Source organism: Callospermophilus lateralis, chromosome 6 (assembly GCF_048772815.1).
Source record: "Callospermophilus lateralis isolate mCalLat2 chromosome 6, mCalLat2.hap1, whole genome shotgun sequence".
NCBI classification, from domain to species: domain Eukaryota; kingdom Metazoa; phylum Chordata; class Mammalia; order Rodentia; family Sciuridae; genus Callospermophilus; species Callospermophilus lateralis.
In genome coordinates, this window is record NC_135310.1 from 103478421 (window position 1) to 103495845 (window position 17425).

Genomic DNA, 17425 nt, shown 5'->3' on the forward strand with positions numbered 1-17425 from the left:
CGCAATATAAGCTCAGAGTTAATGAGGAAGGGAACAGTACCTGAAAGATGATTCGAGAAACTTCTTGTAGGAGTTAAAGTTCTGCAGAGGAGAGGTGCAGAGAAGACTCATAGGCATGGACAGGAGCAAAGTGGATGAAAGGCCCATGATCACAGAATTTTGATTAGTTTTGGAGGCCTTTCCACTGAAGCCAAGGACAGCTTCCTCTCCATTTTCTTTAACTAAAGAAGACTTGACAGCTGGAGGCCAGAAGAGGCCATGCAGCCTGTGCTGTCCTTACCATGTGTCTGGGAAGATGCCAGGAGACTATAGCAGTGGCACACACTGTGGGTTCCAGACCAAGTTCCTGGAACAGCTGGAGAACCAGATTGATAGGCAGCAGTTTGAAGAATCAGTTTGAACTCTAAATTACCTTTATGCAGAAGCAGAGAAGCCTGGAGGCCAAGCGTATCTTGAAGGCTGTTTGGCTTGTTTAACAGCATCTACCATCTTCTTATGCATGGAAACTCATTATGAGAAAGTTCTGAAGAAAGTCTAAAATATATTCAAGGATAGAACGAGAAAATATGTGCTCCCCAAGAATTCCCCTGGAAAGACACTATCGAGTGAGGACTTCAAGTTGCTGAAATTACCATTTGTGAAGACAGAGGCATGAGCAGTGGAGGATAAAACATAAAATTAAAGATCCCACCTCAGCTGGGACCCTCATCTACCCAGTGACTGATCACAGAGTCCCTACCTCCTCTCCAGAGCGTCATTCCTTTGTATCTGCTACCAGAGCTGCAGTGCCATTTACTCCAAGGACTAACTTTCTAAAACTCCACACTAGAAGTGAACTCTAGTCTGTCAGCACCCACTTTGTGTTTCCAGATTGTGTAGGACTCTGATTCATTTCCAAGAAAACAAAGTGGAGCATTTCATTTTTTTTAATTCCAAGTGATTTAATAAAATATGCAGTTGGTTAGTCCAATGCAAAGTTTTATTTCTTACCTGCCACCAGCACCATGAATTCTCTTCATTTCTTGGGTTTCAAGGTGTATCTTAGCCGGTGTTCAGTCTTATTCCTGAAAATTAATAAAAGGCTTTTTTTTTCCAGGTGAGGGATAGACTATGTGTATAGTTAGGCTCATGCATTTTCCAGATTTCATAGAACTACCAGTTTTGCCATGATTCAAATCTTAAGATTGATTTCTGCTGTTCAGTTTCTCAAACTGAAGTTCATTGAAAAAAATTATGTATAATGTTATTTGTTTTATTATAGCGAAAATACCTAATTAAAGCAGTATTGCATGCAATTTCCAGTTATTTTCTTTGGAGACTTTTATGTTATTATTGCATTACCTTGAATGTTGGAAAGATGTGGTATGTGTTGCTTGTTCATTTTGGAAATAAATAAGCACAATAAAGTGGGTGTTAACCCATCAAACACCTATGTTCCTGGTTTGTCCCTGAATGTGTAATGAGTAAATATTTTAATTATAGTTTTGTTATAAGTATAACTTGAGAAAAAATTTAATAGGCTAGTTTTTAATCATATTGGCAACTTTATGATTCATAAATTCCTCATATAGTATTCAGTAAACAGAAATCTTATGGTTGGTTCAGTTGAGTGAATGACTTCAAAGTTAAAAATCTCAAGTCTTAGTCAATATTTCTAGCTCTTATTTTGTCTATGTGTTCCTAGTGTTTGTGTTTCTCATACCCTTCATTCTTTTCTGGGTTTGAGAGCACTGTATTTAGGAGAAAGTTAAAAAATACATTATGAGAGGTTGAAGCAGTAAGCAGTAAAAGTTTTACTTTCAGAGATATTATAGGTGCTAATGCTGAATTTGACCTTTCTTGGAAGTGGTAGTTATTCAATGTATCCTATAAGTCTGTGTAACATTTTAATTGTATAAAACTTATTTGTTACTTTATAGCCTCTTATAGTGTGTCTGCCTTTTAAACCCGTTGCAATACTTTGCTGAAATATTAACACATTAGTACAATTTTTTCTTAACAAAAAAATGGAGGAAACCTATTCAAACATATTAATAATAGTGGAAAATAACTTCATGATGCTAGAATGTGCTCAGCCTTTTGAAAAGTGCATGTGTAATTTTGCCTTATTTTAACAGAGGTTTTAAAAATGTAAGTTACCATTTGTTGGAAATGTCTGTGTATTCCTACGGTACCATGTGCTTCATACATGTTGACCTGAACTGAACTGGGACAAATGAAAATTTTGCCCATTATTTAAAATTACACATAAGAACATTTGAAGACTTCTCCTTGCTAATTCATTTTGGTAAAAAAAAAAAAAGGGATTATCAATCAGAGATAACCAAGAGCATGGCCATTTATATGTTATATGAAAAATGACCATTAAGGACCAATAGGGGTCTAATCATAGGGTTAATTAGAATTTGTTCAGGAAGTCCACAAAACTACTGGGGATATAGCTCCTGAGTCTCACTGATACAAATCACTTCTTTGATTTCCTGTACAAAAAAATGGAGCTAGAGATGCTCTTCTTGTTTAATTCCGATTATTGCATGACTGGAAAGTAGAACACGTGGTGCGTGACGTTGGCAATTTGTGGAAGAATCTAAAAGATCATGACAGTAATTTGTACCTTGGCTCATCTCTGTAGTAAATCAGCTAAGAATTTTAGTATAATTTGAGGGTAATTGGGGTGGAAGTGGGGTGGAAGAAAAGGAAGATTTAGTCCTTTCCCGTCATCCCTTTTTGTAAAGGGTCCCCTTTGGTTCCCCTTCAGGAAGTGAAATAGAAAAAAAAAAAAAAAAAAAAAAAAACACAACAAAACTGCATTTGTCAGCAATGTCAGTATCTCTGGGTCAACCACAACTCAAAGACAGTAAGCAGGTCATTCAAAACAAGGACAGTGATTGCTATAAAACCGACAGGTACTCCTGTTGACACACACAGGCACACCCAGGGAGACCAGACTTGCTTCCTGCACAAAGCAAGCAACTGAAGGGAAATAATGAAGAGCCTCCATGATAAAGCCATGGTGAGTAGCAATAACTCCAGCTTAAGGGTAAGCATTCCTAGGATTTCAGAAAAGCACATTTCTAGAGTTAGCCTTCATTAGAGTCTTTAGAAAATTCCTTCTCCTCCTCCTCCTCCTCCTCCTTCTTCTTCTTTAAAGCTGACTTTAATTTTGATTCTTGCTTGGTAGAGAGAAAGAAAATAATAATTAGAAAACTTGTAGTGGGGTGTAAAACATAACTCCTTGCCTGATGATTTTTGCCCCAGTGGTGTTAGTGAAACCGGTCTTGAAAATCAGAATCAGGTCTTCGTTCTCCTGGTATTGAAGATTAAACACCCAAGAAATGCTGAGGAAAGACAATATGTTTTATTTAAGGAATAAGAGAGCGAGATCGAGAGAGAGAGAGAGAGAGAGAGAGAGAGAGAGAGAGAGAGAGAGAGAGAGACTCCTCCAGAAAGGAGAGGGTCCAGAGCTGGTGCCCAAGGCAGTGGGAGTGTCTTGCCCCTTTGTAGATTCTAGGTTTCCTTTCTTCTCATGTCTTCCTGACCGAAAGGTGGGAGTGACCAAAAGGGGAGAAGAGAGCTGTCCAGGGGGTGATTGCTTGTGTTGGAAAGTGTGATCCTTCCCCTCCCCTGGAGGCTGTTAGCAACCGGGTGATGGTGGGTGTTATCCATACATTTTCTTTTTAATAATCAGCTACCAGGTTGCCCTGGTCACATTAGCATGTGCAGTCCTTGGTACACAACGACAGGCATGGTCTCTGGTGATCACTCATGATAGAGTTAGGTTGGCCTAAAACTCTTATCTCATGGGGGGAGCTTAGCCAGTCCTTTAGGGGACATGTATGTATGTATTTTGCCCAAGGAAGCTGGGACCCCAAGTGGTTTTGTGATCCTCCCAAGAGCACAGGAGCATCCTGGAGGAGAAATGAAACATCCAGTGATGAATTTTGGACAGCTCCTGGAGGACAGAAATTTCCTGTGTTTCTGATAGCAGATTGCTTTTTCCATTGTCTTGTTCCTCTTATAGTCAGAGGGAGGTTAATGTGATGGAAATATATCCCCTTTTCTTGTGTCTGGACTCCTGCCAATGCCTGACATTAGCCAGATAAGGCCTGGGAAAAATTTAATATGGAAGTACATGAAAATAAGGCTTTGGAAATCAGGCACCATGTTATTGGCCTAGGTAATCCCTCTTTTATTCTCCTTTTAAAAGCTGTGCAACTTAAAAGAGGTTGGATTTCATAAAAGGTTCATGACATATGGCAATGATAACACTTTTATTTTATATTTGTGTATTATTTTAGAGATTACAAGAAGTGTGGTAAAATGCAGTATCTAGAGGGTTTGGAGTCAGTGAGACCCACTCCCTGCTGGATAAATGTGAGATTTTAGGTTAGTTTGTTAGCTTCTTTATGCTTTAATTTTCTTAACTGTACAGTGGAATAATAATGGCATTTACCTTATGGCATTTTTTTTTGTGTGGATTAGCTGATATCATTGAGAGTAAATGAATCTATACTTTGTGGTGGAAGATCTTTGCATGCTTAGCTTTTGGATAGTTTGTATCATGCAATAGTACAGATAGAGAAAGCATTCAATAAGTGCTAATTGGTATTATTATTATTAACCCAAGACTCTCATTATCCACTAAATAGATGGGAATTACTTCTTCATTATGTAAATGAACAAAAGCTCAATGCAATGCTTTATTTAACCTCACTGGATACTGTAAACACAAGAACTGAAACATAAATATAAGTTTTCCGGCTTCAAATACAGTATGCCGCTTTCTGAAAGATTCAGAGGCAAGATTCCTAAATTTAAAGCTACTGTGTCCAAGAAAATCTTTTAGGTAGTTCTGTTCTTCTAAGCCATTTCTATTTCTGGTTTCTTTGAAGAAATCTGATAGATTGTTAGCAAGAAACGTGACAATGCAAGAGGCTTTGGAGTTGGACTAGACGTTGAAAGATTTGGCAAGCACAAATTCTCATGGACCTACTAGCTGGCCAGCTTCTGTAGGGCATTCCTACATGGGGTGGGTGTAAACTGTAGATGAGACTGGGGAAAATTCAGATGGGCTCTCTGCTGGGCTCACAATAGAGTGAGGTGCCAAGGCAGACTGAGGATGGACATGACCTGTTACTGCCCACCTTCAGCTGGAGCATTCTCATTCTACAGAAAGAGAGTGATATTTATTTACCTGTTTTGTAAGTGACAATAGAAATTCAAGTTTATAAAGTGTTCTGAACTTTTCTTGGAAGAAGTGCTCTTTGTTTTATTGCTAAGAATGAACAACAGCTGTGTGCTGTGGTACAGGCCTGTGAGCCCAGCTATTCAGTAGGCTGAACAAATTTGAGACCAGCATGGGCAATTCAGTGAGGTTCTGTCTCAAAATAAAAAATAAAAAGGAATAGTGATGTAGTTCAGTGGTTAAGTGCCCCCCCGTATTCAATCCCTAGTAAAAAAAAAAAAGGCCTGCAGATATAGCTCACTGATAGAACACTTGAGGTCCTAGGTTCAATCCCCAGTACTGGAAAAATAAAAACAAAATAAAAACCAGCAACAGCCTTATCAGTGTTTCTGCTCTGTATTGCATAAATCTACAACTAAATCTATAGCTTTATAGAGCTAACCAGAGTGATTTGCAGACATCATCTGATTTCCTGATAAAGAGCCATGTGGTCTATAAAACTTATGCAATTCTAATATAGCTTTCACATTGTTTAAAATGCTTGGATCCTCTAGTGAGACAAAGCTAAGATCAATGTTGGTAATAATGACCTTCAATGGCAATAGCTCTAACCACTGACATGTAGGTTGGAGTCTCTCTGGCACTAATAAGGCTGGTGAATCCAATCAAGGTATTTATTGCTTCTTAGATGTAACTTTTTCACCTAATTGGGACAATTAATATTAGCTATGTAACTCACAACATAGTTGTTAATGTCCAGTATTTAAAGAGATGTGAAAGTATGTTTCCTAAAATTCTATAAGAATTCTTAAGTAAAAATAATAATGACTTGTTAGAAGCATGGTTATTATTACTAAATCACATAAACCTAAGGTATAGTTACTTTCAGCCTTGATCATGAAAATAGAAGTGATTCAGTGAATATGGTACACAAGGAGAAAGAGAAAACTCAAAGAGGGAATTTACTAAAAAACCTAAAATTTCTTAACTTTAGGGGAGCTATCTAAGGACCTTTTGATATAAATTGGAATCCTTTTTTTTAAAAAAAACTTCACAGCACTTTGTCAGGATAGAAGGTACACAAAGTAAATTCCACTGTGTAGGATTAGCTCAGTGTTGACTATTGCTACCCATATCAAATACTTACCATGTGCTGGTAGGACTCATTTTGAATTGATGATTGCATTTGATTTTAACATTTTCTATTTTTTAAAGTTGTAGATGGACACAATACCTTTATTTTATTTGTTTATTTTTATGTGGTGCTGGGGATCAAACCCAGTGCCTCATGCATGCTAGGCAAGCGCTCTATCACTGAGCTACAACCCCAGCCCATGATCTTAACATTTTCTGGTGGAGGAAACTGAGTCACAGTTCATAAGAGTCCTGTATGGACTCCGGACATTTGACTCTAGAGCCACCACAGCATAGAGTTAAGAGAGAGCTGTTGAATGAGTGAATGATTGTGGGGGACAAGAGTAGGTGACTGCTGATCACCTTGCTTTCAACTGTTTTTAGTACCAGCTACCTCAGTACAACTAGTTAACATCATGAACTTTTGGTTTACTTTTTTCATTGTTTGCCTTCAGCATCTGCAAAAGAATAAGAGAGCCTTTTAAACCAACCTGTCTAATTACTTGCTGTACCTGAAAAGTGTGAACCTGAACAACATTGGGCCCAGAGAATGAAAGCAACTAGGTTTAACTTTTCTTGTGCATTATTTTAGACCTTGTCCATTCCCTATAAGGGTCAGTGGGGATGTTCAGATGAACAAATCATGGTCATGCCAAAGGGAAGCTGGCCAGATGGTCAGATTTTTAGCTCTCCTTTTAGCTTGGTTTTCACAGAGTGCTTTTTTTCTCTGTGTTCCAATGATACCAGATAAACTGATACATTGCTGATGGTATAAAATATACATTCCAGAGCTAAAGAGAAATAGTTTCCATATTCTCTGTTGTTGTGCATCATTAACGTCCCTGCTTTTCAATTAGCACAGATAATTGGAACTTTGCTATAGTTGGTTTTGCATAATGTTTTTCTTAATGCATCAAGCATAACCATATTGTTTAATTTAAATGTGTCATTCTGTTCATTTGCTCATCCACTCCTTCATTTATTCAGAGAGTATTTATGGAACACCTGTACTATGCCCATTATCATACAGGGAGTTATAATCTAAGGGGTGTACATATGACATGAACACAAATACTACATTTCTAGATAATATAAAAATGCTGCTTGAGTGATGAATGGTAAAATTATTATTTAATAATGGTAAACATTTAATTAAGCCACAACTGAGTGGGACCTTGATAGAAGGATATGATTCAACAGATAGAGGTGGGACAGTGAATTTTAAGAGGACAGATGGTTGGGAGGAAGGATTTTGTGAGTATTTGAGGGATCTGAGGTTGGGAATAAAAACAAAAGTGGTCATTTTTTTAGGCCTGTGTTTTTGTCTAACAGACGTATATGGGCTTCACATAAATCATATAAACTGAGTATTATCATACATTTGGAAACAGGAGAAACCAGGGGCTTAATAGGGAAGCCAAGACAAGATTTAAACATAGTCCCAGACTTTACATCTCTCTGTCTCCCTGCTTACAAGGTCTTGAACTATGGAGGGCTTCAAGTGCTAGGCTAATGAGATTACTTTTCTGTTTGGCACCCAAATATCTTCAAGTATGACTGTTCCCATTTCCAGGTGAAGAGTTGGGGTCTAGAGAGAAGCCCTGATCTCACTAAGGGACCAGGAAAGCTTGGTTCATCTAGGTCATGCATTGTCTCATGCCTGCAAGTGACACAAGAGTCCAACCAACTGCAATCTTCTGTATGTTCCAGGTCAAGTGTCTGCTGCTATTGATGTTGGGGTTTGCCTTTCTGAGGGAAGCAGCAGCTAGAAAAAACCCCAAAGCAATGGCTCCTGTCCTCCAGAAGCCTGGGAACTGCCCTCCTCTGGAGGACAACAGTGTGAAGGTCGACATTCGCATCCTCAATCAAAACCAGGGCATTGCCATTTCACATGACTTTCAGAACCGCTCCATCTCCCCATGGGATTACAAGTAAGTGCACAGGAGACAGATCTTCACATCCTTTTGAAAACATGGTTATTTATTTTAATCATAAAATAGAAAATTTGTAATATGTCCAAATGGAAGATAAAAGCCCTCATATTCAGTCTGAACAACAGAAGTTCTACTTTCCTTGGGAGCTCCGATTTTTCGTGATGTTTTGGGCGAGGTCTACCTCTGTGGTTGAAGGTGGTAATATATTGCTTGCACTTTCTCCTTGACTTTCTGCCTTTTTTTGATTCATCCAGTTCCAGGTTGGAATTTACAAACTTTTTGTGTAGGAAGAAAGGATCCTTTAAATGAAGATAAATGGGAACCAGAAAAGTCAATTAGGAGAGAGCCACTCAAATTTGACATTGTCCTCAAGGCATGGGTATGAAGGAAGAGTTGGGGAGAAAGGCCATTTTGGAAAGTGGATGGTAGTGTGGGGACCTTCGGCGATAGTCTTGTGGTTTTGTCCTAAGATATAGGTCCTAGGAACACAAAGCACCACCACTACTCTCGGGATCGCAGCATAGATCCCCCCACAAGGGGAGCATGTACCTTGGTAAACTGGCTGATTCTCTTCATACTTCATACTTCCAGGCAAAAGGGACTATTGAGAGAAAAACTAGCAGAAGGCCCTGGATTCAGACATAAGGCTTTGCTTTTCCTCCAAGTAGCAGGCTTTTTAGGTTGTATATATTGGGAAATCTAGTGGTGATGTTCAATCTCTAGGTAAAGGATAAGCAATGATTATCATCATAATAATGCAAATAAAAATGAACTCAAAGATCTAACATTAAGTGAATGCTAATGTTGTAGGGGTGTATTATATATGCATTTGTATCACTGAATGTTCTCCACAATCCCACCAGAGAATGATATGGGAGAATCACCATTTTATTATTGAGTAAACAGGTTTAGGGAGTTAACTACCCAAGGGTGGCATATGAATCCAGGCTGCCTGGCTCCAGGACCTGTGTTACTCAGAGCTGCTCCCCTGTAGGTGAAAGTCCACTGCTACGGGCTCTTATCCATGGTCCATCTTCCTTTTTCTGGTCTCACCATTTCACTTTGGCTTGTTACTCTTGCAGCATCACCAGGGACCCCCACCGGTTCCCCTCCGAGATTGCAGAGGCCCAGTGCAGATACTTGGGCTGCATCAATGCCCAGGGTCAGGAAGATAACTCCATGAACTCGGTTGCCATCCAGCAAGAGATCCTGGTCCTTCGAAGGGAGCCTCAGGACTGCTCTCATTCCTTCCGGCTGGAGAAAGTACGGGTGGCTGTTGGTTGCACCTGTGTCACCCCCATCATCCACCACGTGGCCTGAGAGCTGTACATCAACTCTTCTGAGGAAGCTATTGAAATGCCACTCCTTACCCACCTCTCTGCAGCAAGTCCTGTCTGATCCCCAATTTTCTTCACTTCTTAGGGCTCTTACTGAGGTCTGCATGGAATTCTCAAAGCTCTGTATTAAATGTAGAGTTAACTTTCTGGGTGTTTTAGAATCATTACATAGTCCTGACATGTTCCAATGTCTTGACCCCCAAACAATGGATGGAAGAAATTTAAGGAGTCCTTGGCCCACTCTCTTTACATCATATAATGACCACCTCCTAGTCACACAGCTACCTTGATCCAGTGCCATTCCCTGGGATCTCTTTTGGGGAAAGAGGCCTCTATTTCCTCTAGTTGGAAATGCAGAAAATGTATTTATAATGAGAGTGTGGGAGGGACTTTGTAGGGTGTGATGGGTTGGTAAGGATGGGGACAAGGATCTGGCACATGTCTGTAGGAAGCAATAGCTACATGTTCATGAGGTTGGTTTGAACTGCTAAATATTTATATTTGCAAGGGAATTGTCCATATATTTATGACCTATTGATTATATAAAATGTTGCCATAAAAATTAATATATGCAGGACTAATATAATAAAATATTATTTAAAAATACTGGAGGTGTTTATGTCCAGTCTCTGTTTGTACTCACAGATGGTATAGCCCTCAAGAGTTTGAAATTCTGTATTCATGTCATTTGTTTGTCATATTTCCTCTTCAGAGTACTGGTGTTAGAGTTATTTTATTATTGGTGGTTCTTGAGGGTTGTTGACACGGAGAATTAAGGAAAATGGTGCAAATAGTACCCAGATTCATAGTAACACTTTATTGCTTTACCATTCCTGTTATATTATTTTACAGAGCAAACATTTATCAGCCTCTATGCTAGCCACTGGAGATACAAGGTAAAGCAAGAAATGTCTATGGAAGGGGGCAGTGTTGGCAGCAACCATTCGAAGAACTCCTAGTCATTAGGGCCATGTGGTCATTTTGCATCCTCCTCATTGTGACTTCTGGTCCTTTAGATTCATCCATTGTCCTTCATCCATTTTTCTTTCTTTCTTTTTTAAAAATTTTTTTTGTGGTTGTAGATGGACAGAATGTTTTATATTTATTAATTTTTATGTGGTTCTAAGGATTGAACCCAGTGCCTCACATATGCTAGGCAAGTGCTCTGCCACTGAGCTACAGCCCCAGCCCTTTTATCCATTTCTTGTGTTTCTTGGGGGGCACATGCATATCCGTATTCCAGTCTCCATGCCTCCCTGGGGAAACTTAGAGGCCCTTTTATGCCTCCCTTGCCTAGATACAGCAAACCACTTTTTCTCCTTTACTGCCAACATGCCACTGGCTCAGAGCACACCTGCATCATTGCTGCCTTCTAGGTCCAGGGAGGAAGTGAAATATCTGTCTTCACTCCCACCTAGGACTTGATTTGAGATTGGCAGGTAGTAGGTGCCTGGCTCCCATTCCTTATTCTTTTATTCAATCTATTGAGGGTAGGGGAAAGGGAGTGGTTGGAGAGGCTAACTCCTCACTTATTTATTCCAGAATCTTTTGCTTAAGATATAAATACTGACTTTTGTATTTAAAACTTTCAAGCTCTTGAAACTTAAAAAATATTTCTCTCTTGGCTATCAAAAGCTTACTGTGGTTGGCTGGGGACATAGTTCAGTGGCCGAGCCCTTGTCTAACATGCGTGAGGCCCTGGTTCAATCCCCAAAAAACATCCCCCCACCCTGCCCCAACACAGAGTTTGCTATGAATCTCACAAGTCCATTTTGATGTTTAAATCTGTGCAGAGAATTTTCCTTTCTCTGCTCATTTTGCAGAAATTGCCCTACCCCAAGGATCACATACATAAAAAGCCCTGTGGATATTAGTTCAAGTATAGAAATGAAGGACTGCAGGGAGAAAAAGTAATTACACTTCTGAGTGTCAAGATATTATATGATTACATATGTACATATGTGATTTCAAAGCAGAGTACTAAATACTACGATCAGATACAAAATATTAGGATGACAGTTTGCTGGGAAATGTCAGAAAGGAGATGAATATGAAATGGTTTGGAGGAAAATAAGGGAAAGGCTTTCCATGCAAAGGGAGGAGCACTTGCAAAGGCAGGAGGTATAAGAAAGCCTAATGTTAGGAGAAAAGCAAGTAGTTTTATGTGCCTGAGATAGTGTTGACATGGGGTCAGTGGGGAACACACAACAAATACTTCCTTAATGAATAATGAATGAGTGAGCACAGCTGTAGACAAAGAGCTGTAGAAACTGGGCCCTTGTGGGTAGTATTGTAAGCTCTATTACAGGAGGTACAAGAGCATAGCTATATCTCACACAGGTAACTTTGGTGATGATGAACAAAAGGGATTAGAAATCTGAAGGCCACAAACGATCAGAGAGAAGGCAAATTCTCCCTAAGATAGATTCACCTTGTTAGAACCAGATGGACCCCTATAGATCACTTTGTCTTTCTCAGGTGCAAATGTGACCTGGAGAATTAAGAGACTTGTTTAAGTTCACTGAAGTAGTTAGTGGCAGAAACAGATTCACTGACTCCAAGTTCATGATTTTTCATGTTGATTTTGCAACAATGCTATACTGTGTCCAATAGGAACCCTTTTTGGTCATTTCTCTACGTGTTCTAGGGATGACCCTTGGAGAGGGTACAGAAGTAACTCCACATTTCAAAATACATGGAGTCTTGGAGCCTGGGGCCCTGAGCACAGCTTGACTTCCCTGTTTGTGCTGAGGGTTGGCGGTCCATCAGGCAGTTGCACCTCCTCTCCTTTCCACAAGGTGGCACGCTGCAGGCTGCGGTTCTTAGATTCCTTAGCACAGGTTGAAAGGAAATAAATGACTGCTATATGAGGGTGTCTGTTTGGCGATTTGAGACCCTGCTGTGCAGAATGAGCAGACTGTGTTCTCCTCCTCCTCCTCTTCCTTCTTTTCTCATCCTGCTATATTTTCTTTAATTAAGTACAAAGATCTCTACTCTCTAGGCATGTCACCTAAAGACCATTTATTTCACCCAGTGCTCTGTTTGGCTGCCAGTTTCTTGCCTCTCTCTTCAGCAATGGTGAGATGGATTCCTTTTCCTGGGGGAAGAGAAATCCATGGTTCATTGCCTTTGCCAATAACAAAAATTTTGGAGAGCCAGTGGCAAAGCTGTTGCCATTAGCATCTTATACATGAACCATGACAAAAGAGCCAGATGTCTCTCTCTCTTTTGGTGATGACACCAATTCTTCCCAAATTAGCACCTCCAGTCACCATACACAGGTTACAATGTCAAACTTGATGAAATTGGTAATCTTGCCTGCTGAGAGCCGTTAGCCAAGTAGGTATGACAATTTCCTTGCCAGCGTACCCCATGTTGCTTAGAGGAAGGACTCGTGGTAAAATGGACTTGCCTTGGACATTTTGCAGTGACATTGCATGTAAGGTGACCTTGCTCAAGGACCAGGGTGGATCAGGGTTTAGGGCTCTCCTTGGGTTTAGGGCAGTTCCAGGTTTAAGGTGTACCCTGCTGGGAATAGGGCATATCCTGCTGCCTCAGGCGTGCCCGCTCCTGTAGTTCCCGTTGAGTTCTCACGGGATTCAGAGAGTATTTGGTATTTGGGCAGAGAACGTGGATTTCCCCAGAACGTGTTTTGTAGAGTGTCTGTGTGAGTTTGGGAATAAAGAATTGCTGTTTGAATCTACAAAGCTGTGAGTGGCTCGTGATTTTGTGCCCAGCCAGACTGCGGCACTTGCCAGTCTCCAAATCAATCTGAATTGTGTCATTCATCTTGATTAGGGGATCGGGGTAGCAAATGATTCGAGCATTGTGAGTCACCATGTTGAGGGATTTCTTTTGTGTCCACAAAGATCTTTCTCACTTTGCCCAACTTGGACTTGGCTTCCTCAGGTGTAATACGATGAACAGCAAAAGGATCCTTGGTGTCATAGATCAGATGGAAATTCTCTCCAGCTGTATGAATGCTGATGACATCCATAAAACCAGTGGGGTAGGTTATATCAGTTCAGACTTTGCCATCAATCTTAATGAAGCGCCGCATGCAAATCTTTTTTACTTCATCTCCTGTCAGGGGATAGTTAAGTCTGTTTCTTAAAAAAATGGTGAAAGGAAGACATTCTCTCAGCTTGTGGGGACCAGTGGATGGACAAGGAGCAGGTATATTATCCAATTTACCCATCCGCCAATGCTTTAGAGCTGCTACTCACTTCAGATGCTTCTTGGGACCATGAGCCATGGCTGCTCTAGGCACAGAAAGACAACAGACTGTGTCCTTCAGCTCTGTGTCCAGTTTTCTAAAACTCGGAGGTCCCTTGTTTTGCATGTAGGAGAAATGGACTAAGTTGAGTGGTTCAGCTGTTCAAATCCAAAGTTCCCATCCTGTGCAGAGAGAGGACCTTTCCGTGAGGAACCTTGGAAGCACACAGTACTTCTTTTGATATCTAGTTCTTTTTTATGAAGGCTTGGCTGAGGGAAAAACCATATCCTCAATCTGTCTATGGGTTTCTCTTTCTTCCTATCCTGTCCCAAAATTTTGATGATAGTCATCGAAATTTTTAAAACTGTGAGAAATTTCACTTGTAATTTTCAGTGAGGAAAAAAGCTGTTTTGTCTCTCTTTCTTTTTTAATCCCTAATAAAAGGAGAGTTAGAAAGAATGCATTTAATATGTAGACAATTATTGGCTTTGAATCCTGTTTTATTATTTCTGGTTGTGTGAATTTAGGCAATTTAGTTCTTCTTAAATGACTTAATACAATATTTGGGAAATCTAAGCCCTGTAACAGATAAACATTATACCGAGAGAGACAAAACTTCTGTTTTCCCCTTTGCCGGGCCCAGGGAAACTCAGAACCAACTTTAATACTTAAGTACAACGACTATGTTATTCCACATGGTTATCAAATTGCTTTTTCCACTTAATTTCTACATACACACACAGTGGATTTAAAGTGGTTTAAACAAAGAATGTCTATATGCTAATGGTTGATAAGTGGTTGTTTGTTTAAACCACTTTTCCAATTGTGAAAAGTCAATGAAGCTATAAATTTAATACATTTAAAAAATCCCCTTTGGACCCAATTGTTTATTATAACCGACTCTGGTGGTATAATTTGGAAGAGAAGCATTTTTTAGTTCGAGAAACTGCAGGGGTAGTAATGTCCAGCTGGATAGGTATGTACTTGACAGTGTGACCTACTGCTATCTCACTGGCAGCTCTCAGTGGGTACCAACTTTTAGAACGTTGCTCAGCAGTGTTAAAGAAGATATTTTTAACCCCTTCCCAAGGGAATGGCCATGATTTGTGCAAAAAAAAGCTTTTGCCTGAAAAATGTTCATTTCTTCTCTTACATTGTACCAGCATCATTAGAGATCACCACAGCACAGTGACTAAGCGCAAGGTTGTTGGAGCTAGATGCTAAGTTAAAATGTTAGTTCTGGAACTTACTGACTATGACTGTTACTAATGATTTGAGCAAGTTACTGAACTCTCTTTTCCTGCCTTTCCTCAGTTGTAAAATGGACATGATGCCACAACCAGTTTCCTAGAGTATTTGAGGGGACAGAATCAGGTTATATATAAAGTGCTTAGGACAGGACCCGACCTGGTCAGTCTGTCATTGCTCAGTGCATTATTTCACAATAATGCATTGCTTTTGATATTTGGCTTTCTCTTCTGCTCATTTGCCTCACAGGTACATACTTTATAAGGCTGACAGTGTGACATATGTGCAATTTTTATTTGATGATTTTAAATTTTTTGTTTTATTTCATGTATTTCCAATGTTTCCATAGAATTTTAATGGTGATTTTTTAAGGCTACATAGTACATTCAAGGAGATTAACTGGAATTTATTTCATATTCCTCTATTTAAGTATTTCCACTTAAAAATTATATAAGTCTTATACTTGTTTTAATTATTTTTCAGGATTGTGAACCACATAATACAGATAAGAAGAATGAATCTCTCTGATTGGCTTGTGTGTTAAAATTCTGTGTCTGCAAATCTTTTTAGTTTACCGGGTAAGCTTTTAATTTCTCTGAGTCTTGGTCTTTTCAGCTCTAAAATGGGATGATAATAATAATTGCCTCATAGGCTTGTGATGTGGATTAAAATAAGAACTAAATGCAAGCATTTAGAGCAGTTTCTAGCTTAAACTAGCTGCTATTAGTCTTACTGGCTAAGCAGGCTTAGCCTGTGGATAAATGCTTTTGCCTTTCAATTCTTGTTTTTAAACTCAAGCAAATCAAAGCATTAGCCAAAGATGGATTTATGAGTTGTCCTGGGGTTGTGGCTGTCACTAAACCTAGAGGTTTCTGACTCCACTGGCTTACCTCTGTGGTTTCCTTATGTGCTGTTTGTAGGTGTCACACCACAGCCCTTGGTATGGCCTAAGGCGAGGACTAGACCTTGTTTGTAGTGGTGACAACACTAGAAGCCCTGTAACCATTTCTCACAACCACATTCTCATGGCTTGATAGAAACTAGGTCTGGGAGATGTAGCTCTGGACACTCTGCGTGTGCCAAATGCTGGAGTAGGTAGGATCTGAGTGTGAGTTTCTCCTGGAAAGGAACACCATGCTCATGGGAAAGTGCCCAGTATTCTTAAGATTTTAATCAATCAGGAAAGAGCTCTCTGGAGTCCCAAACTTGTGCCAATTCCACACTCCTGGGCTTCTTGACATTTAGAGGAAAACCCCCAGATTTCCCACAGACTACTTGTCAAATGCCTGATTGCCTTCTGTGGTCACCTCAAACCCCAAGTGGGATCCATTGTGAAAACAAAGTTTTCTTCTGCCTCTTGCTTTGACTACGTCTATATATGAGATGCTGATCTTCTGGATACTATGTTGAAAATACATAGAAAATAGAGTCAAATATAAAAGCAAACAAATCTTTTCTTTTGGATCTATGGTGCTTAACTTTATGAGATCTATTAAGTTCTTTGATATGGATATAAGAATTTGAATGAATTGCATTCAAATTCATATGAGAATGATTTTTTTTTGGTGAAGAAATAAAATAATGTAATTACTCCTATTATACAATGGGCAAATAGAAATAGATTCCCCATTATTTTCCTTAGTACCAGAGTCCTTTGTAATGAAAACAGTGTTACTGTTCAGTGGATATGTGTTACAAAAGAATAGACACTCTTCAAATATTTCATGTATTTACTCAATTTTAAATCTTTTTTTTAAAAAATAAATTATTTATTCTAATTTGTTATATATGATGGCAGAATGCAATTTCATATTACACATATAGAGCACAATTTTCAAGTCACTGGTTGTACACAAAGTATTTTCACACAATTCATGTCTTCTTTGTACATGCACTTAGAGCAATGATGTCTAATTCATTACACCATTATTCCTACCCTCTAGTCCCCTCCTCTCCCCTCCCTCCTCATTCCTCCCAAAATTCCTTCATTCCTCCCATAATTCCCCCATCACCATTAAGAGTCAGCATCCGCATATCAAAGAAAACATTCAGTCTTTGGTTTTTTGGAATTGGCTTACTTCACTTAGTATTATATTCTCCAACTCCATTCATTTACCTGTAAATGTCATTATTTCATTCTCTTTTAAAGCTGAGTAATGTTCCATTGTGTATGTATACCAAAGTATCCCTATCCATCTACTGAAGGGCATCTGAGTTGGTTCCACAATTGATATGGTTGTGTCTCTTTATTATGCTGTTTTTAAGTCCTTTGGGTATAAACCAAGGAGTGTGATAGCTGGGTCAAATGGCAGTTTCACTCCAATTTTTCCAAGGAATCTCCATACTGTTTTCCAGGATTCCTGTAGTGCAA

At 39.4% G+C, this 17425-nt stretch overlaps 1 protein-coding gene and 1 pseudogene across 1 annotated transcript; one reads left to right on the forward strand and one right to left on the reverse strand.

Annotated features, from left to right (window-relative positions):
- Positions 1-295: 295 nt before the first annotated feature.
- On the forward strand, positions 296-9573 carry Il17f (interleukin 17F). The gene is made up of 3 exons (XM_076859491.2): positions 296-394; positions 8030-8250; positions 9336-9573. The coding sequence occupies exons 1-3, from the start codon at positions 296-298 to the stop codon at positions 9571-9573; spliced, it is 558 nt and encodes a 185-aa protein (XP_076715606.1).
- A 3043-nt stretch (positions 9574-12616) lies between these two features.
- LOC143402546 (small ribosomal subunit protein eS4, X isoform-like) lies at positions 12617-13845 on the reverse strand (annotated as a pseudogene).
- Between the last annotated feature and the right edge of the window lie 3580 nt (positions 13846-17425).